The following is a 22,410-nucleotide window of genomic DNA, read 5'->3' on the forward strand; positions in this document are numbered from 1 at the left end:
AAGGTAGACAAGTCTCCTGGACCTGATGGAATGCATCCCAGAGTGCTAAAAGAGATGGCTAGGGAAATTGCAAATGCACTAGTGATAATTTACCAAAATTCACTAGACCCTGGGGTGGTCCCGGCGGATTGGAAATTAGCAAACGTGGCACCACTGTTTAAAAACGGAGGTAGGCAGAAAGCGGGTAATTATAGGCCAGTGCGCTTAATTTCGGTAGTAGGGAAGATGCTGGAATCTATCATCAAGGCATCTGGATGGAAATTGTCCCATTGGGCAGATGCAGCATGGGTTCATAAAGGGCAGGTCGTGCCTAACTAATTTAGTGGAATTTTTTGAGGACATTAACAGTGCGGAAGATAACGGGGAGCCAATGGATGTGGTATATCTGGATTTCCAGAAAGCCTTTGACAAGGTGCCACACAAAAGGTTGTTGCATAAGATAAAGATGCATGGCATTAAGGGGAAAGTAGTAGCATGGATAGAGGATTGGTTAATTAATAGAAAGCAAAGAGTGGGGATTAATGGGTGTTTCTCTGGTTGGCAATCAGTAGCTAGTGGTGTCCCTCAGGGATCAGTGTTGGGCCCACAACTGTTCACAATTTACATAGATGATTTGGAGTTGGGGACCAAGGGCAATGTGTCCAAGTTTGCAGACGACACTAAGATAAGTGGTAAAGCAAAAAGTGCAGAGGATACTGGAAGTCTGCAGAGGGATTTGGATAGGCTAAGTGAATGGGCTAGGGTCTGGCAGATGGAATACAATGTTGACAAATGTGAGGTTATCCATTTTGGTAGGAATAACAGCAAAAGGGATTATTATTTAAATGATAAAATATTAAAACATGCTGCTGTGCAGAGAGACCTGGGTGTGCTAGTGCATGAGTCGCAAAAAGTTGGTTTACAGGTGATTAAGAAGGCAAATGGAATTTTGTCCTTCATTGCTAGAGGGATGGAGTTTAAGACTAGGGAGGTTCTGCTGCAATTGTATAAGGTGTTAGTGAGGCCACACCTGGAGTATTGTGTTCAGTTTTGGTCTCCTTACTTGAGAAAGGACGTACTGGCACTGGAGGGTGTACAGAGGAGATTCACTAGGTTAATCCCAGAGCTGAAGGGGTTGGATTACGAGGAGAGGTTGAGTAGACTGGGACTGTACTTGTTGGAATTTAGAAGGATGAGGGGGGATCTTATAGAAACATATAAGATTATGAAGGGAATAGATAGGATAGATGCGGGCAGGTTGTTTCCACTGGCGGATGAAAGCAGAACTAGGGGGCATAGGCTCAAAATAAGGGGAAGTAGATTTAGGACTGAGTTTAGGAGGAACTTCTTCACCCAAAGGGTTGTGAATCTATGGAATTCCTTGCCCAGTGAAGCAGTAGAGGCTCCTTCATTAAATGTTTTTAAGATAAAGATAGATAGTTTTTTGAAGAATAAAGGGATTAAGGGTTATGGTGTTCGAGCCGGAAAGTGGAGCTGAGTCCACAAAAGATCAGCCATGATCTCATTGAATGGTGGAGCAGGCTCGAGGGGCCAGATGGCCTACTCCTGCTCCTAGTTCTTATGTTCTATACCGAAAATGCCTCAATAAAATGTTTATTTTTAAAAAAGGGGTGCCCAACTAGCCCCAAAAGTACAAAAAACGAGTGAAAGGTGAATCTGGACTTTTCAGTTGACACGGTACGGTACCGTGGTTGGGTGGCGCGGCAGCACAGTGGGTAGCACTGTTGCTTCACAGCGCCAGGGTCCCAGGTTTGATTCCCGGCTTGGCTCACTGTGTGCGTGTGGAGTCTGCACCTTCTCCCAGTGTCTGCGTGGGTTTCCTCTGGGTGCTCCGGTTTCCTCCCACGAGTCCCTGTTAGGCAATTTGGACATTCCGAATTCTCCCTCCATGTACCCGAACAGATGCCGGAATGTGGCGACTAGAGGCATTTCACAGTAACTTCATTGCAGTATCAATGTAAGCCTACTTGTGACAATAAAGATTTAAAACATTTTAAAAATTTAAGCTTAGCGTTCAGAGCCATGGATGGTTAATAGCCTGTTTATGATTGACAATCTTGCAGTACAGTTGTATGCATGAATGGGCATGTTCTCAAATAAGTGATGTAATGGTATGCTACCAAAACACCACGCCTCCATTGTAAACAATACATGTACACCCTGCTGTGTGGATGTAAATTGTTAAGCACACAAGTCAGTTCCTTACACCAGCACAAATGTAAATTTTAAAATGTGTCTGCTAGTTTTCCATCATGTCAGAAGTCTCATCATAGCTAGATGACTCACTGTTGTAAAATTAACTGGAGTCTGACCGAGGATAGTTTGTAGATTAAACTCTTTGGCCCTCTAATAGGATTTTCAAGGTACCAGCCATTTATTGCTGGAGAGATGCACTACACATGATCAAATGGGCAATACAAAAGCATCTTCTAACAGGCGTTATATTTTTTAAATTCAGAAACCTAGGTGAAATGGCAAGGTTGATAGCACAGGGCACAGCATCAAGATTGAAAATAGCATTAATGTAACTAAAATGGCAAAACTGTAAAGACAAAAAATACAGATTTAATTAATTTTACATGTTCATTATCAGTGGGAAATTGGAATGTAGAACACATTCCAGTTACGAAGAAGGCCTTGATAACTTGATAACTCAATTGTGATTGTGAGCTTTCAAGTTCTTCATGAATAGAATCAATTCCCTATTCTTGTTGTGTATCTTCTATATATTATTTCAGCTGACACTGTGTGACATATATTTGAACATGAAATTACGAGCACTTGGTCATTTCATGGTACATTCATGTATTATATTAGATCTCTAGAAAGCTGAAATTAATAATTATTTTTCCAAAAATAAGTATCTCGCAGCTTTACAATTTTATTCACAATAATTCTTTTAAGGAACATGTGGAAAGGAACAGCAGGCAAATAAGGACTCCAGAAACAATGAAAACCATTTCTATATGACAGCATTAGGAAACTCAAATGGAATTAATAAAATGTGGCCACAAATCCTCTCACATTCTCTTCTCACAAAACTCCTCTGCGAATGCCTTGAAAAAGCAGGTCAAAGCCCAGAAAGCTCTTGAATTAAGATTGCCACTGGAAAATCTTCCCAGATGCTGTCTAATAGGCATCAATCACCCCGGGAGTAGAAAAGCCAAGTATGCTTGAAATATGGTCACAATTCCTAATAGCGCTTGTCACACTTAAGACACTGCAAGCTCCTCCTGAGCAACTGCAAAACTGCCTGGCAATTCATAAAGCCAACAGTTTAAAGTTTATTATGATGAAAGCACTTAATGACACCCATTGCTGGAGGCCCTCCATTTCTGAAGCTGCATTGAATTTCAGATTTTTACCATGCCCACCAATTTCATATTGGAGGCCACAGCCACAAAGTTGACCTTTAAGGCTTATGGTGCGTGGGGTAGATGACTCTTCGCTCACATCAGCACACTATAGCTTTACTTTAGAGGCTTCTATTCTGTCTGAATCTCCTTTAGAGCCGGCATTACTTTGAAACTTTATAATTTTGAGGCCTTTCAGTGGTTAACTGCCACTGCCGTGATATTAGTCTGGCTCATAGCACTCCCCACCTGGCATAACAATCATATATATATATATACACACATCTTTAAACATATGGATTCATACATACACAGACAAATTTAAGCTGCAATGGAAATTGCTAAAATAAATCTTATTGAAAGAACATCTTGACACTCAACAGTTTGTTCCCCAAAGCTTTAAAAGAAACCCTTTTTAGTTCATCGTAAGTCACTGCACCTCAGTGCAAATGATATTTCTTCAGTAATGCAAATTGTTACTTGACAAACTCATCTTGGGCCGTTATCATCTGCTGTTTGTGTTTAACAACAGGAGAGGAGCTCTGACAAAACTGTTGTAATGGCTGCACAAATTACTCAGCTGAAAGCTCTTCACAAAACCAAACGCTATTAATCAGCAGTTCTTACCAAGGTGCTAATTAAAAACAATTTTCCTTCTCAGTTTGCAACACTAAGCTTCCATCATTTGCTCAGCTTCTTAGATTCTGCTACAGTATACATCCTACAACTAGATCCCAGTATTAACTTCTAAGCCCTTCTTTCAGGATCTACTTAACCACAGGAAAGAAGAAGGACAAAGAAAGGAAAAATGCAATGAAAAGCACAAAATAGGAATGCAGAGGCAAAAAAACCGAATCCTGCGTAACAACTCCAAGTTTTTACTTCAAAAAACTAGGGTGAAAGGAACATTTGGGTAAGTAGCAAGGTTAAAAACTGCTTTCAACTTGCTGTCCTAAATTATTGTCCCAGCCTTTAACACCACTTTGGTTGGGTCAGTGATTGCTCATCTGATGTGTGCAACGATGTAAGGATTTTCCTGAGATAGTTTGATGAGAATTATGTATGTAAATATTCAGGAATCACTCTGAGAGCTGCAAGTTATCTGCCGTGAAGCCATCAAATGGAGGTTTAAAATTAATTATTCCAAAGCGTAGGTTTAAAAAAAAGGTTACCACCGAGATTCATTCTCTGCAGAAAGTATGAAACTGCATGGACTCCTTGCACCTAAACAGATAAGAACCACTCAGCACACTCCTTCATCTTGACACAACACACTGAGACTAATCATACATAATTGGAAGGGAGGGGCGGAGGGTTGGACAGACTTTATCTCACTAAAGCTAAGTGGTCAAGTTTACAAGATTCCTGCAATGATGCAGATAGGTAAAGCAAATGGAATTGAAAGCCATCAAGCTTAAAGCATGTTGCATTAAATCTAGATTTGTGCCAAAAAGTTGAAGAAAATAAAGGGATTTGCAGATTACTTATTATTAAAGGAGATTTTTTTCTATAAATTTATTGAACAATAAACAAGTGTATCACGTTCTTTAGGTAGGAAAACAGCATTAGGAAAAAAAACGTTAGAAAATAAAGGACTTTTACATTTTAAATAGCAAAGCAATCAGAAAAAGAACAGTTACATGTATACAACCACCTTCAGTGAGGCAAACTGCTTTAATTGTAAAATGTGGAACATTGCAAACTGTGTGCAGTTTGTATGTAGGGGAAGGGGTGAGCCGACACTTGCAAATTTTTCTTACTCTTCAACAACAAATGTATTACTTCCATAATGAGTGTCCTCAAGGAGAAATTTGTTAACGAACTGTGCTTTCGCATTGATGGCTGCAGCCACTAGAAGAACCAGGGCTTCATCAGTACGTTCACAGGTCTCAGCTTGGTTGGGGATTGATGGCTGTTTCCTGCTTTGTTAGAGTGATGAGGACAGGATAGTGGAGGTTCTCATCATATTTCTCGGTTTTCTCATCCTTCATCTAAAAAAACAAAAACATTTTGACAAGTTATAATTGAAACAATTTTTTTCATCGACGCAAGGATACAAATACCCACAGGTTTGGAAAATAATGGGCAGGATTCTCCGTTTGGGAGACTAAGGGCGTAGTTCAATTAATTGGGCACAAAGTCCCATAGTGAGCGTGTTTAGCAGTGTGTGTTCCCAGTACTCACAGAGCCGAGAAACACATGGCTATACAACACGACCCGCGGAGAACATAGTGCCGAGGCCGCACATAGCCCCGTTTTGTACGTCGGGGAGTTCTGCTTGCCGGAACTACCCAGTGTAGCGAGAGATTGGGATGCCATTTCTAAATGCCGGCCCGATCTCTGAAGCCCCCCGAAGCAGCCACCGAACACCACACCCCACCGAACCCCACCCCCCCTCACGCCCAAACACACTAATCGAGGGCCATGCCCCCCCTCCAAAACACACATGCAGGGCAAACCTGACCCGATCGCACGGGTGCAAAATTTAGCAGCTTAGCACCTTGGCAGTGTCCTCTGAGCACATTGGCACTGCCAGGGTGCTTAGGTGGCACCAGCAGCACTAGGGGACCACCCTACTCAAAGGGACGCAGCAGGGAACCTCCAATCCACTGGGAGACCCCCACAAGTGCCATTCCGACTTGTCCCTGTTTGTCGAGACCAGTACCAAACGGTGCTCGCCTGAGCTCTCCGAGGCGAATGGGTTGAATCTCAAAGCCTCTAATATGCAGATTTACCAAAAAGTAATCCCGTCCACAATGGCGGGATCTACATAGCAACATCTCGCGAGATCGCGTTGGATCTTGCGAGGCATTGTGAGCCGGGTAGATCCCCGGGAGCAGGGTCTCCCGGCTTTTATCTGCCCCGCTGTGCTGCGGCAACTGCTTTTTGGGCACAGTGTGGTCAATGGATCGTGCCCCAAGTGTTGTGCCGGGATTGAATTCGGTGCACTCCACATTCCCATTGAGGGTGCTATTTGGTAAGAGTGTCAGAACATGCAACTCTGGCACTCTGCCGGCATGAATTCAGAGCATTTCCTGACCGAGCAGGCATTCTAACAGCTGGGGCTGGAGTTAGTGCTGAAGGCCATGGTGTCCTCTGGTTGGGGTGAGCTCTGCTGCTCCCTTGCTTCCTCTACAGTGGGGCAGCGCTTCTGTGGAGTGCCAACACCTGGTGGGTTCCTGATTGAGCATGACCATACCCATCCCCTCGGTGGTACCGCTGGGGTATGAGGGTGTCCAAAGGGGCGGTCTGGGTGGATTCCCAAATGACCAGAGGCTTTCTGAGCATTCAAAGGATCCAGGCAGCACTCAGCAGTGTGAGCAGCCAGGAGCCTGTAAGTATCACCAAAGGGATGCATTTAAAAGACAGATGCAGAAATGGCAGCCTGAGCCAGGCCACCCTGATCCCCAGGGAGACGCCGAGTCCACAGACTTGACACCAAGTTGCTTCCCGCTATTGCCCCGGCAGCCACTCCAAGCAAGTCCAAGTTTTCAATGGTTTTTCAGTGGCTTTTTAGTCTCCCACTCAGCAGGCATGTTGTCCGTCCCCGTTTGTAAATACTTGTAGTAGTTCATGCACGCAAGACCTCCACAGAGCAGTGTGTCCAACCCGCTAATCATATTTAAATGCAGGTAAATGCTGGTTCTGCATGCTCCTGTCGGCCTGGCGCCTGAATCGGCACCGGGAGCGAACTTCGACTTTTGCTGGACGTGCGATCGTGATTCGGGTTTACAGCATCGTGAGGGCGGAGAATCCAGCCCAGCGTCTCTTCTTCTTTTCCATGTCTTCTGCCTCTTTCCTTCCATTCACCACTGTCTATCCTCATTCCCCTTATGTCCCTTGCTTTTATCACCTTGCAATTCTCGATCTCCAGCTGGTACAGATTCTCCTTCAGCCCCCCTCTTCTATTTTCATCTGCCTCTCCCTCTTCTTTCCTAGCCTCATATTTTGCTCCCTTCTCTGACCATCTGCTTGAGTCTCATCCTCTTCACTTTTGTTTCCATCCCCATGTCTTTCAATTCTCCCTTCACCTCAATTGTTGTTGTATTTTCTTCCTGCATTTTACTTCATTTCCTCCCTTAATTCTTATCACTGGTGCAGGGTGCGGTGGCTGAGCAAGGAAGCAGTGAGCAGCACGAAAAGGCCAGGTCAACTTGCTGGATGGGTACACAGAAAGGAGCGGTCAGAAATCTGAGGTAGATCCCTAAATTGACAAGAAAACCAAGTGCACAGGTAGAGGGAGGATCACGATGGGGGGATTCTCCGTCCCGCCACATCCGTTTATTGGTGCGGCGCACCCCCTCTGGCAGCGGAACCTCCGTCCCGGCAGCCGGCCAATGGGGTTTCCCATTATGGGCACCCCCACGCTGCGGGCGTGAGTGCGCTGCCGGCAAAACGGAAGATCCTGCCGACGGAGAATCCAGCCTGATGTGTTTGCAAGGACTGCAACCTATTGGGAAGAACCAGTACTACTTCAGTTCGGTGTCATTCCAAGTTAAATTAAGTTTCAAAACACAATTTTTAGCGTTCTTCTAGCATGCTTACCTCATCCCTCGTGGGCATATGTCCACCAGATTCCATTTTCACCTACCTCCCCAGACCAAAAATCCTATCTTCCAGTGCACTTTCTCCGAGGTTGGGTTTGTAGAGTTGAGAATTGTCCCAATTCTGCGCCTCCAAACAGGGAGCAAAAAATTCAGGCCACATGGTCTACACAGTGGTTTGCACATGAAGGTCACCTGCTTGTACCAGAAGACAGCAGTGTTCAAGGCCAAACCATCAGCTTCAGGAGGAAAGGAAGAAATGACAGGGAGGACTGTGTAAAAAAAAAAAGTGGTCTTCTTAAAAATTGGAGAATGGTGTTCAGAAAGAATAGCTTTAGTTAGATGAATGTATTTTATTGTGCCCGTACAATCACTAAGATGGGAACACTGGACTAGTGGCCAATTGTAATAATTGGTTGCCTGTGTATTGTGAATTGGTGCTATTAAAAAAAGACAAGCTCTGTGGCAATCAGGTAGAGGTGAAAAGTTTAAGGGGCAAAGTTGTTCTTCCTGATCACTGTTAATCAGCTTCATGAGTGGTTGGTAAGTCCATATTTCTCTTGCATAAGCGTTAGGATTATAGGCACCCCCCCCCCCCCCCCCCCCCCCCCGCCCCCTCTGAAAAATGTAAGGCTGGGTGGCCAGCTCCTGCAGACAGCAGCTGGGGTGCTTGACACGAGAGGCTAATGTAAAGGGTAAAATTAAAATTCATGAATCCCTTCACAAATCATTTGTGTAACAAGATTAAGATGAGACAGCAGAAAATAGCTTGCATTATCAGCCTTCTTACAGTTCTCCAGCTGCTTATGCTCTATTCTAAAACGACATGGATAAGAGGATAACACGTAGCCTTAAGAAAAAAAATGCTTCCCCCAATTTGGAGAAGTACTGGTTTATTTTAATAGGCTATGACGATAGTAAGGAAAGAAATTTCTGCAAGTGACAAAATTGTGGAAAGCAGGGAGTGTAAAATCTGACCTACTGGTCGGATTCTTTCGGCCCTGCCTGCAATGGGATGCTTGGCGGGTGGGGGACTTAATTTGGCAGGAGGACAGAAATCAGTTCCCCCACAGCAGGATGAACCTTTGCAATTAAGTTCTTGGTACTTGAAAGGTGGGTCAAGATTCCTGATGAATAGTATCGGGAAACCCTTTTGCATCGGGTGTCAAGCAAGCTATTAAAAGGCCTGCTTACCAGAATGAAGTGACCCCTCCAAATGAAGTTGTCCACCAGCCAGAAATGAGGACATTCACATTTATGTGCACCTGGCGAGGTAGACTTCAGGTTTCTTCCCAGACTTTGAAGGCCGTTGCTTTGGCCTTCGAGGAGACTGCTCAGAAACTTCTGCCGTCTGACTGAGATCAGGTGCTGGTAGGCCAAGCTGCAGAAAGGCTGGATAGGGGAGGCAGGTGGAGGCTGGTCAGGGGGGGCAGGCTAACCAGGTTTGGGGGTTGGTTGGATGAAGACTGGATAAGGGGGGCAGACTATGTTGGAGTGTAAGGGAAGGAGGAAGAGGGGAGGAGACAGTGGAGAGGGGACAAGGGAGATGGGAAAGGGAAAAGGGGTGTAAGAGGGAAGGGCTGGATAGTGGATAGCCCATTGGGGCTGGGGGAGTCACAACAAGCCAGGGTAGAGTTGGCCTCAAGAATGGGAGCGGTCTAAGTCAGAAGGGGCATGGGCACATTGACAGTTATGGAATGAGGAAAGAGCAGGAATGTATATAAAAATGAAAACGGAGTCCAGGGTAATTATGGTTTAACACAGGGCTAAATAGCAGACCAGTGGCAACTCGGGGCTTTTCACAGCAACTTCATTTCAAGCCTACCTGTGACAATAAGCGATTTTCATTTCATTTCATTTCATGGTTGCGGGGGGGGGGGGTGGTGGTGGTGGTGGTGGTAGTATTGGTGAAATGTTAGGGGGGGGGGGGTAGTATTGATGAAATGTTATCAATGCCCATAACCTTTGCCATGATGTGGGTGTGGAGATGCCGGCGTTGGACTGGGGTGAGCACAGTAAGAAGTCTTACAACACCAGGTTAAAGTCCAACAGGTTTGTTTCGAATCACTAGCTTTCGGAGCGCTGCTCCTTCCTCAGGTGAATAACCTTTGCAGTAGGTGGATTGGCCACGGTAAATTGCCCTTAGTGTCCAAAAAGGTTAGGTGGAGTTACTGGGATAGGGTGGAGGCGTGGGCTTACGTAGAGCGCTCTTTCCAAGGGATGGTGCAGACTTGCCGGGCTGATTGGCCTCCTTCGGCACTGTAGATTCTATGATTCTTGGAAAGCTACAGGCATTTGGTCTGGAGAGGACATGTGATCGGCGCAGGCTTGGAAGGCTGAAGGGCCTGTTCCTGTGCTGTATTGTTCTTTGTTTGTATCCAGTGCCTTCAGCATCTTGTGATACCAATATTATCTATAAAGTATGATTCTGTGAGTGAGTGTGACTATGTCAGGTTGTTGCTTGATTAATCAGTGGGACAGCTCTTTGAATTTCAGCACAAAGCCCCAGATGTTAGCAAGGTGTTTTTTGCAGGGTCAAAAGGGTTGGGTTTGCCATTCTCGGCAGACACAAAACGTTAACTCAATTTCTCTCACCACAGATGTTGCCAAACCTGCTGACTTTTACCGGCATGTTCTGTTCATATTCCTGTGTGTACAGTTGTCGATTTTGGGGCTGAGGTCATGCTGGGAGGTCTGTCTGGTTTCATTTCTTTTTGTACAACTGAGTGGCTTGTTAGGTCACTTCAGAGGGTATTTTGAGAGTCAACTATATTGCTGTGAGTCTGGAGTCACAGGTTGGCAGATTCCCTTCCCTAAAGGACACAAGTGAACCAGATGGGATTTTACAACAAGAATTTCAATACTTGCCAAGTCTAACTTTTTAATTTCAGGTTTATTAATTGGAATTTAAATTCCATCAGCAGCCGTGGTAGGATTCAAATCTGCATCACCAGAGCCTCAATCTGAGTCTCTGGATTACTAGTCCTGAGACATCACCACTATAGAATCATAGAATTTACAGTGCAGAAGGAGGCCATTCGGCCCATCGAGTCTGCACCGGCTTTTGGAAAGAGCACCCTACCCAGCCCTCACCTTCACTCTATCCCCATAACCCAGTAACCCCACTCAACACTAAGGGCAATTTTGGACACTAAGGGCAATTTAGCACACTAAGGGCAATTTAGCATGGCCAATCCACCTAACCTGCACATCTTTGGACTGTGGGAGGAAACCGGAGGAAACCCATGCACACACAGGGGGAACTATGCCAGCGGCGGATTAAAATTTCAAATATGCCTGTGTTATAACCTGTCCTGATCCTATTGGCTGGAGACAATTGTTTACCCCATTACTCTTGAGGAATATGAGCTCCCCCAATGAAGGGGGGGGGGGGGAATAACAAATCTTTCAGCTGTATAAATAGAGCTGGCTATTGTGGTAGCAGCTAGAGAGAGAACTAGTAGTGAGCTACTGGTGCTGTGTAAATATTGTTATAAATAAAAGTTACTTTCTGTTTGACTCTACAAACTCGTGCTGGAGTCTTCATGGCCCTCACAAAAGCCTGTTCAAGCTAGTAAAAGGGATTGACAGTGGAATTCTTGCAGAGAGAGAGAGGGAGGGTCTGGAAATCTAAGTAGCAGACTTGGAGACTGAGGACAATTAAAGTGAATTCTTTGGAGCTGTGGCACATCTTGTTTTGGTCTCAGGAGTGAAGAAACTCTCAAGATCCTGCAATGTATAGGGGGAAACTGATGGGTGGAATAAAAACTGGTAAGTGGTCACTTGAGATTTTGGGGTTTAAATAATAATGGTTTACACCATATAGTATGAAGACAGTACTTGCTTTATTCTTGTGCAGTAAAACATTTTGGTTAAAACGTGAAATTGTGGTGTTAATTCTTTCCGTTAATAACTGGGAGTTATAGGACCATAATAGCGGGAACACGGGTTATGTGATGGATCAGGAACAGTCCAAACAGATGGAGGTGGCAACACATCAGTAAGCCAGTCAAAGCTGCGCCATTCAATAATTTGGGTCCATAAAAGGGTGCATGGCTGAGATTGGCCAATGGCACACAGATGGCACTGGCTGAGAAGAATTAAGGAATCTGGGCATGCTTAAGAATGCGAGCCTCCAGAGATCAGAGGGCCATAAGAGACGGGAGCCCACAAAACATTGAGAGTGCAGCTGAACACAAGCAAGACATCAAGCAAAGTTACACCTCACCATGGTACATGGAAATCGGGTTGAATAGTAATGAGGAACAACATCCTCAGGAGCAGATGGAGAATCCTGATCGTGAGAAGGGCAGAGAAGAAGAATGAAGGGCAACAGATGCCATACCCTTAGCATTGAGAGTACCGCTGAAGAAGCTACCTGGACATGTCAGAGAATCAATGTTGCAGGAGGCTGCACCTTTCTAAGCAGATGGTTTCTGACATTTGTGCCCTGGTTTGGGAAGACCACAGCCGTTGTAATACTGCTCGCCACATCCTGCCAGTAACCATTAAAGTCACAGTGGCCTTGAAGTTTGTTGTCTCTGGCTCCTGCCAAAGATCAGCAATGGACCTTGGTGGCACCTCTCAAGCAGCAGCCACCGTTGTATCTCGCTGGCAACTGATGCCCTATTTTCAAGAACTGGGCAGTACGATGGGGCCACACAGGCACAGAAAGCACAGTGGAATTCACAGAGCAGAGGTTTCCAACTGCAGCTGAGGCTTTGGCATGCTCCCAGATGGCGGGGAGTGGTGCAGACCATCCACTTTATCTACAGAATTTAATAATTCTTTCATGCTCTCCTTTAGTTATTCTTAGCCCATCATTGGCCATTTTTTTAATGCAGGGCTAACCTGCAATTTTAAAAATTTTCATGTGATGTGAGCGTCGCGTGGAAAGTCAGCATTTGTGGAACATCCCTAATTATCTTGAGAAGGTGGTGGCTGTTGCTTGAGAGGTGCCACCAAGGTCCAGTGGTGATCTTTGGCAGAAGCCAGAGGCGGCAAAGTTCAAGGCCACTATGATTTTGATTGTTACTGGAAGGACACGGCGAGCAGTACAACAAAGTAGTAGGGCAGCACGGTAGCATTGTGGATAGCACAATTGCTACAAAGCTCCAGGGTCCCAGGTTCGATTCTGGCTTGGGTCACTGTCTGTGCGGAGTCTGCACATCCTCCCCGTGTGTGCGTGGGTTTCTTCCGGGTGCTCCGGTTTCCTCCCACAGTCCAAAGATGTGCAGGTTAGGTGGATTGGCCATGATAAATTGCCCTTAGTGTCCACAATTGCCCTTAGTGTTGGGTGGGGTTACTGGGTTATGGGGATAGGGTGGAGGTGTGCGCTTGGGTAGGGTGCTCTTTCCAAGAGCCGGTGCAGACTCGACGGGCCGAATGGCCTCCTTCTGCACTGTAAATTCTATGAAAGCCTGGGGTCTTCTTGAACTAGGACACTAATGTGAGCAATCTTCTGCTTAGATAGGTGTGGTTTCCTGCAACACTGATTTTCTGACTTGTCCAGTCCACCTTGAACTGCTGCAGTTCATCAGGTGTATAGATACGCCCATAGTGCTGCTGTGAAGGAAGTTTCAGGATTTTGATCCAGTGAGAATGGCGGTGATGTATTTCTAATTCAGGAGGAGGTGTGACTAGAGCGGGAACCTGCAGTGGCAATGTTCCCAGTTCTTGTTCTTCTACATGGTGAGGTTGTGAGTTTGGATGGTGCCCTTAAAGGAGGCCTGGTGAGCTGCCGCAGTGTTTAGTGCAGATGATCCTTGGGTCCCAAGGTTGACTGGAAAATTCCTTAATTGGTCACTCACAGTTAGCAGATTGTGCAAAAGATTGACACGATTCACTTTGGGATAGCCCTGCCTCCCACTCCAAACCCAATCACTTGGCAAATGGCCCAGGGCAGGATGGTGCCTGCAAATTTATATGTCATTCAGCAGCATGAATTCCTACTCCCTCCAGGACCCGTGCTACTAAAAGTCCAGCTCTGGGTGTGAGAGATCCTTTTTTTTCTAGTGTTGTGGACATATGGAACAAGTTGCCAGTTCATGTGGTGACTAAATTCACTGTACATATTCCAAAGGGATCTGGACAAGTTGCTGATTGATACCACACAACAATGTATGGAGAGTAGGTGAGCATTGAGGGATGTGTCTCCCAATTACTATGGTCTCCTGGCACTTGATCAATGGACTTTGGGGATTCAAAGAACTTCCCGGAGTTTGGTTTCCTAAGTTGTCCCAAAACTCCTTTCTGTAAATTACATGTTTAGCTGCTGGCAATAGGGAGTAACAGGGAAAGATGGGCTTGAATGGGCATTATGGTTTACATAAGTCACACCATGGCAGTTTGAAACAAGTGCGACACAGAGAGGCAGCACGGTAGTATAGTGGTTAGCACAATTGCTTCACAGCTCCAGGGTCCCAGGTTCGATTCCCGGCTGGGTCACTGTCTGTGTGGAGTCTGCACGTTCTCCCCGTGGGTTTCCTCCGGGTGTTCCGGTTTCCTCCCACAGTCCAAAGACGTGCAGGTTAGGTGGATTGGCCATGCTAAATTGCCCTTAGTGCCCAGAAAGGTTAGGTGGGGTTGCTGGGTTACGGGGATAGGGTGGCTCTTTCCAAGGGCCGATGCAGACTCAATGGGTCGTATTGCCTTCTGTAGATTCTATGAAATGTCGAGATCATTTTGTCTTCAAAAATGTTGAGATCATTTTGTCTTCAAAAGTGTCAGCTAGCCGTTGATTGTATATTAATTGTGTTTAATTGTAGGCAGGTGGTGGGCATTTACTGGTGAATCACTTGAATTCCTATGAATAGACACAGGCAAACTGTGATTGTTGGGAGGTGTATGTTTGTAGTGTTACAAAAAGATTGGCTCCAGTTACATCCTTTACTGATTGGCTTTCTGGAGTAAAATATGGTAACAAAGGATGGTTGCCCAAAGGGTAAAACATACACTTTTGTTAAGCAAAGTGGAGACTAGCAGTCTAGGGACCTAGATCATAGCCGCGCCCAGTTGCACAACAGGGGTTGGATTCTCCCAAAATGGGGCTATGTCCCCATGCTGGCGTAGAAACGCTCATGTTTCACTATGTAGATTCCTGAAGAAAGTTTGAGCCGGTTCAATGCCCTGCAGGGGGCTAGCAGGGACCCAGAGTGATTCACACAGCTGTAGCTGTGGATACAGGCCCCCGCACTTCTGGTTTCGAGTCCACCCATGCGCACGGCGGCGGCCTCCAGCAGCTGCGCCGAGCGCCATGGCAGACTTGGACCATGGAGGCAGTTGCAAGGCATAGGCCCCCCCCGATCGGCTGCACGCCCGAAGATCCAACCAGCCCAATCTGTTCCCCTGGCCGCCCATAAGGGCGGCCGCGGACTGAATCTGCAGATGCCACGCGAGGTTCCCGAATGGCGATAGGTGGTTAGAACCACGCGTAATTTTAGCTGATCAACCAACTATTAGTTGACAATAGCCATGGCAAAGACAGTTCATGAAAATAATTCACTCAAATAGTCCAAGGGCGAAATCCAGTTGTTTTCTGTGCTGTGCGTTTGTTCTTCTGCCCCAGAAGGCAGTATAATTAGTTCAATTTTTCTGCACATTGTATGCCTTACATGAATGGAGATGGGCTTTTGTCAAAGGTCAGGTCTCTGAGAAAATTTGGAGAGCTTTCAGTGAGATCTGTTTTGCTATAAACACAGCTATATCCACAATATTTCATTCATATCATGAAGGAAAATATTCAGGCACTGTTAAAACCTGCATGTGACCTGCATGGGTTGGAGCAATCAGTCTCCCCGTGAGTCTCACCGATTACGAGCTCCCCTGCTAAGGGGGCGGGGAGCCCGAAGACATTTATGATTGAGATCTGTATAAAGTCGGCCAGGTATGGAGCCGACAGAGCAGACCCGGCTGGGTAAACATCGACATAGAATTTACAGTGCAGGAGGAGGCCATTTGGCCTATCGAGTCTGCACCAGCCCTTGGATAGAGCACCACATTTAAGCCGACACCTCCACCCCATACCTGTAACCCAGCAACCTTACCCAACCCCTTTGGACACTAAGGGCAATTTAGCATGGCCAATCCACCTAACCTGCATGTCTTTGGACTGTGGGAGGAAACCAGAGCTCCCGGAGGAAACCCACGCAGACACGAGGAGAACGTGCAGAATCCGCAGAGACAGTGACCCAAGCTGGGAATTGAACCTGGGACCCTGGAGCTGTAAAGCGAAAGTGCTACCCTCTGTGCTACCGTGCTGCCCGTATAATTGCTTTGCAATAAACCAAGTTTTCTTTTGACCAACTCAATTCGGATTTGTTTGTGGCTTACACAAAGGGTGATGAGTGCCTGGAACGTGTTGCCAGGGGAGGTTGTGGAAGCAGATACATTAATGGCGTTCAAAAGGCATCTTGACAAATATATGGATAGGATGGGTATAGAGGGTTAAGGCACTAGAAAGTGCTGAGGGTTTTGGCCAAGAGTGGTATCATGACCGGTACAGGCTTGGAGGGCCTAAGGGCCTGTTCCTGTGCTGTACTGTTCTTTGTTCACTGTTCCCTAAACATTCCCTATCAACACTTGCTCCACTTGACCCACCTCAGCTTTTGGGCTAGAAGTGCCCTGATCAAGAAACCTTTCCTGAACACACTTCAGAAATTCTTCCAACTCTCTGTCATTTACATTATTATCCCAGTCTACATGAGAATAACTATCACTGTCACTACCGTAACCTATAGATCCTGCACCTCTTAATGATTTCCCTATGATTTGCTCCTCTGTATCCTTTCCATTAGTTGGCGGCCCATAGAACACGCACATTAGTGTAATGGCACCTCTATTGTTTCTTACAGGAGGAAGGTGGGGGCAACTGGCTTTCTTGAACTTACAACATTTTGTTGCACCATTCATTGGAAACAGGAGTCAAGGATCTCAAATTTGAACTACATCATGGTGATTGGGCATAGAATTGCGAACTACATTGAAGTTCAAAAATCAGATTGCACAGCTAAACCACAAAAAAAGTCCTTCAGTCTCTGTGCTCCAGTGAAAGTAATTCTTCTTTTTCTTGAGTTAACTCAATACTACCAAGATGAACACGATATTGTTCTACATGCGGTACAGAGAGTCTATTAAAATGTCAGTTTGCTATGATCGTTTTTCATTCCATACAAATGTTTTTCCTTTCATACAAACTACTCTCACATAGTCTATTGAGACCAACAGTACAATAAGATCTACATTAGCAATATCATTCAGCTCCGTGGAGTCTCTTTTCATGATAATAATGTAAAGTAGGCCTGGGCAGCAGTAGGGTAATGTGCCTAAGGTGCAGATGAGAATAAGTTACATGAAAAAAATTAAAGTTGGGGAAAGATATGACAGGCTAGGGCAAGCTTGGGGAGAGTGTCAAGAGTGCAGCAAGATCCTTGAATGCAGTGTTAGAGTGGAAAGAGGAAAAAAATGCAGCATGTAAAAGTTGGAAAGAGGTGGACACAAACTGCCACATAGGATTGAAGATGGTTGCAGAGGTAGAGTGGAGCAAAGCCAGGCAAGTATTTATAGACCAGCATGAAAGAAAAATGAAGTCAATGTGCTGAGGGATCAGGATCAACTAAAGCCCAACTTCATCTAAGACTTCAATAATGATCCCATAGCTTGAAAGTGCTTTGCCTTAATATCTTTCTCATCCTTCGGGAAATAATATAAGAAGTTGCTTAGTGATTTAATAGGTGATCTCTCTCTGCCCATTTTTATTTTACCAATATTTGATCAGTAGGTGTCAGCCTTGGCTCAATCGTAGCACCCTCACCTCTGAAATAGAACACTGTGGGTTCAAGTCCCATTCAAGGGTGTTAGCACATAATGTAGGATGAAACAGCAGCGCAAACTGAGGGGCTTTTTCATTGTGATAGGAAACATGATTTGAGTGACATGTTAAATTGAGGCCCCATTAGCTCCAACAGGTTGATGTAGAGGATTCCAGGGCAATTTTTGAAAAAGTGTCCTGGCGAATATATAACCCTTAACCAACATAAATAAATATCTGGGCATTAATCCCTGTGGGACTTGCTATGCACAGATTGACTTTTGTTTTGCTTACATTACGAGTGATTACCCTTCCATATAGAACAAGAACAAAGAACAAAGAAATGTACAGCACAAGAACAGGCCCTTCGGCCCTCCAAGCCCGTGCTGACCATGCTGCCCGACTAAACTACAATCTTCTACACTTCCTGGGTCCGTATCCCTCTATTCCCATCCTATTCATGTATTTGTCAAGATGCCCCTTAAATGTCACTATTGTCCCTGCTTCCACCACCTCCTCCGGTAGCGAGTTCCAGGCACCCACTACCCTCTGCGTAAAAAACTTGCCTCGTACATCTACTCTAAACCTTGCCCCTCTCACCTTAAACCTATGCCCCATAGTAATTGACCCCTCTACCCCGGGGAAAAGCCTCCGACTATCCACTCTGTCTATGCCCCTCATAATTTTGTAGACCTCTATCAGGTCGCCCCTCAACCTCCTTCGTTCCAGTGAGAACAAACCGAGTTTATTCAACCGCTCCTCATAGCTAATGCCCTCCATACCAGGCAACATTCTGGTAAATCTCTTCTGCACCCTCTCTAAAGCATCCACATCCTTCTGGTAGTGTGGCGACCAGAATTGAACACTATACTCCAAGTGTGGCCTAACTAAGGTTCTATACAGCTGCAACATGACTTGCCAATTCTTATACTCAATGCCCCGGCCAATGAAGGCAAGCATGCCGTATGCCTTCTTGACTACCTTCTCCACCTGTGTTGCCCCTTTCAGTGACCTGTGGACCTGTACTCCTAGTTCGCTTTGACTTTCAATACTCTTGAGGGTTCTACCATTCACTGTATATTCCCTACCTGCATTAGACCTTCCAAAATGCATAACCTCACATTTGTCCGGATTAAACTCCATCTGCCATCTCTCCGCCCAAGTCTCCAAACAATCTAAATCCTGCTGTATCCTCTGACAGCCCTCATCGCTATCCGCAATTCCACCAACCCGGGTGTCGTCTGCAAACTTACTAATCAGACCAGTTACATTTTCCTCCAAATCATTTATATATACGACAAACAGCAAGGGTCCCAGCACTGATCCCTGTGGAACACCACTGGTCACAGCCCTCCAATTAGAAAAGCATCCTTCCATTGCTACTCTCTGCCTTCTATGACCTAGCCAGTTCTGTATCCACCTTGCCAGCTCTCCCCTGATCCCGTGTGACTTCACCTTTTGTACTAGTCTACCATGAGGGACCTTGTCAAAGGCCTTACTGAAGTCCATATAGACAACATCCACTGCCCTACCTGCATCAATCATCTTTGTGACCTCCTCGAAAAACTCTATCAAGTTAGTGAGACACGACCTCCCCTTCACAAAACCATGCTGCCTCTCACTAATACGTCCATTTGCTTCCAAATGGGAGTAGATCCTGTCTCGAAGAATTCTCTCCAGTAATTTCCCTACCACTGAAGTAAGGCGCACCGGCCTGTAGTTCTCTGGATTTTCCTTGCTACCCTTCTTAAACAGAGGAACAACATTGGCTATTCTCCAGTCCTCCGGGACATCACCTGAAGACAGTGAGGATCCAAAGATTTCTGTCAAGGCCTCAGCAATTTCCTCTCCAGCCTCCTTCAGTATTCTGGGGTAGATCCCATCAGGCCCTGGGGACTTATCTACCTTAATATTTTTTAAGACACCCAACACCTCTTCTTTTTGGATCTCAATGTGACCCAGGCTATCTACACACCCTTCTCCAGACTCAACATCTACCAATTTCTTCTCTTTGGTGAATACTGATGCAAAGTATTCATTTAGTACCTCGCCCATTTCCTCTGGCTCCACACATAGATTCCCTTGCCTATCCTTCAGTGGGCCAACCCTTTCCCTGGCTACCCTCTTGTTTTTATGTACGTGTAAAAAGCCTTGGGATTTTCCTTAACCCTATTTGCCAATGACGTTTCGTGACCCCTTCTAGCCCTCCTGATTCCTTGCTTAAGTTCCTTCCTACTTTCCTTATATTCCACACAGGCTTCGTCTGTTCCCAGCCTTTTAGCCCTGACAAATGCCTCCTTTTTCTTTTTGACGAGTCCTACAATATCTCTTGTTATCCTAGGTTCCCGAAAATTGCCGTATTTATCCTTCTTCCTCACAGGAACATGCCGGTCCTGAATTCCTTTCAACTGACACTTGAAAGCCTCCCACATGTCAGATGTTGATTTGCCCTCAAACATCCGCCCCCAATCTATGTTCATCAGTTCCCGCCTAATATTGTTATAATTAGCCTTCCCCCAATTTAGCACATTCATCCTAGGACCACTCTTATCCTTGTCCACCAGCACTTTAAAACTTATTGAATTGTGGTCACTGTTCCCGAAATGCTCCCCTACTGAAACATCTACCACCTGGCCGGGCTCATTCCCCAATACCAGGTCCAGTACCGCCCCTTCCCTAGTTGGACCACATATTGTTTTAAGAAGCCCTCCTGGATGCTCCTTACAAACTCCGCCCCGTCTAAGCCCCTGGCACTAAGTGAGTCCCAGTCAATATTGGGGAAGTTGAAGTCTCCCATCACCACAACCCTGTTGTTTTTACTCTTTTCCAAAATCTGTCTACCTATCTGCTCCTCTATCTCCCGCTGGCTGTTGGGAGGCCTGTAGTAAACCCCCAACATTGTGGCTGCACCCTTCTTATTCCTGATCTCTACCCATATAGCCTCACTGCCCTCTGAGGTGTCCTCCCGCAGTACAGCTGTGATATTCTCCCTAACCAGTAGCGCAACTCCGCCACCCCTTTTACATCCCCCTCTATCCCGCCTGAAACATCTAAATCCTGGAACGTTTTGCTGCCAATCCTGCCCTTCCCTCAACCAGGTCTCTGTAATGGCAACAACATCATAGTTCCAAGTACTAATCCAAGCTCTAAGTTCATCTGCCTTACCCATAATACTTCTTGCATTAAAACATATGCACTTCAGGCCACCAGACCCGCTGTGTTCAGCAACTTCTCCCTGTCTGCTCTGCCTCAGAGCCCCACTGTCCCTATTCCCTAGTTCTCCCTGAATGCTCTCACCTTCTGACCTATTGCTCCCGTGCCCACCCCCCTGCCATACTAGTTTAAACCCTTCCGTGTGACACTAGCAAACCTCGCGGCCAGGCTATTTATGCCTTTCCAGTTTAGATGCAACCCGTCCTTCTTATATAGGTCACACCTGCCCCGGAAGAGCTCCCAGTGGTCCAGATAACGGAAACCCTCCCTCCTACACCAGCTGTTTAGCCACGTGTTTAGCTGCTCTATCTTCCTATTTCTAGCCTCACTGGCACGTGGCACAGGGAGTAATCCCGAGATTACAACCCTAGAGGTCCTGTCTTTTAACTTTCTGCCTAGCTCCCTGAACTCCTGCTGCAGGACCTCATGCCCCTTCCTGCCTATGTCGTTAGTACCAATATGTTCAACGACCTCTGCCTGTTTGCCCTCCCCCTTCAGGATGCCCTCTACCCGTTCGGAGACATCCTGGACCCTGGCACCAGGGAGGCAACATACCATCCTGGAGTCTCTTTCATGTCCACAGAAGCGCCTATCTGTGCCCCTGACTATAGAGTCCCCTATTACTATTGCTCTTCTGCACTTTGACCCTCCCTTCTGAACATCAGAGCCAGCCGTGGTGCCACTGCTCTGGCTGCTGCTGTTTTCCCCTGATAGGCTATCCCCCCCAACAGTATCCAAAGGGGTATACCTGTTCAAGAGGGGGACAACCACAGGGGATTCCTGCACTGACTGCCTAAGTTTGTTCTTTCTTCTTCCTCTGAAACTCAGAATAGAAAGTAAAATTCAAATAGGTCATTCTACATGCTCTTCCTGATGACTACATTCTCACTGTATTGAAATTAACTCATCATCATTAGCCTGGTTGGCATAGTACAAAAAGGTTCAGAGGAGCCATAAGTAAGGGAAGTAGGAAAACTCACAAAGTAGGTGATATATTTCTGAATTTGGGGATGAAGTCATATTGTTGGATCAGGTTAGGTAGATAACTGTTCATGATATAACTATATTGTACTTGGCCAGGGAGTGTTTAACACTGAGTGACAAAAGATTGAGAGGGGCCACTCTTCCAGGTCTTTAAAACAGGAGGCATGGTTGATTTTACGAAAGGATACATTGCAATTGGACCACGATCACAGACCAAAGGGAAATGAGTTTAAAATGAGCAAACCTCAAGCAAGACTACAGATTAGAATCATAAATACCATAAAGTAATGGCTAAAACTAAGAAATGTTATGCCAATTAACAGCTGCAAAACAAAATGAATAAGAACATTTAATGAAAGTTATGTTCTGCATTGACATTTATGATCAAAAGCCCCATAAAACAAATGGTTTGTCCACTACTGAGACCACACAATAGGATTTAATGAGAAGTTGCAAAGTTAGATGAATATTCTGGAGTTTTATTCATGGAAAGATTAGGAGTGGGTAA

The 22,410-nt window shown here is 45.6% G+C and overlaps 1 protein-coding gene across 2 annotated transcripts in view; it reads right to left on the reverse strand.

Moving 5' to 3' along the window:
- Positions 1-2,861: 2,861 nt before the first annotated feature.
- camkmt (calmodulin-lysine N-methyltransferase) overlaps positions 2,862-22,410 on the reverse strand; it is a 432,111-nt gene continuing 412,562 nt past the window's right edge. For both annotated transcript variants that reach the window (XM_072510908.1, XM_072510901.1), the window contains exon 11: positions 2,862-5,344. In XM_072510908.1, the coding sequence (XP_072367009.1) occupies positions 5,243-5,344 (102 nt within the window). In that variant the 3' untranslated portion in view covers positions 2,862-5,242. The remainder of the gene's footprint in view (positions 5,345-22,410) is intronic.

The sequence above is a fragment of the Scyliorhinus torazame genome, chromosome 1 (assembly GCF_047496885.1).
Source record: "Scyliorhinus torazame isolate Kashiwa2021f chromosome 1, sScyTor2.1, whole genome shotgun sequence".
Taxonomy (NCBI): Eukaryota; Metazoa; Chordata; class Chondrichthyes; order Carcharhiniformes; family Scyliorhinidae; genus Scyliorhinus; species Scyliorhinus torazame.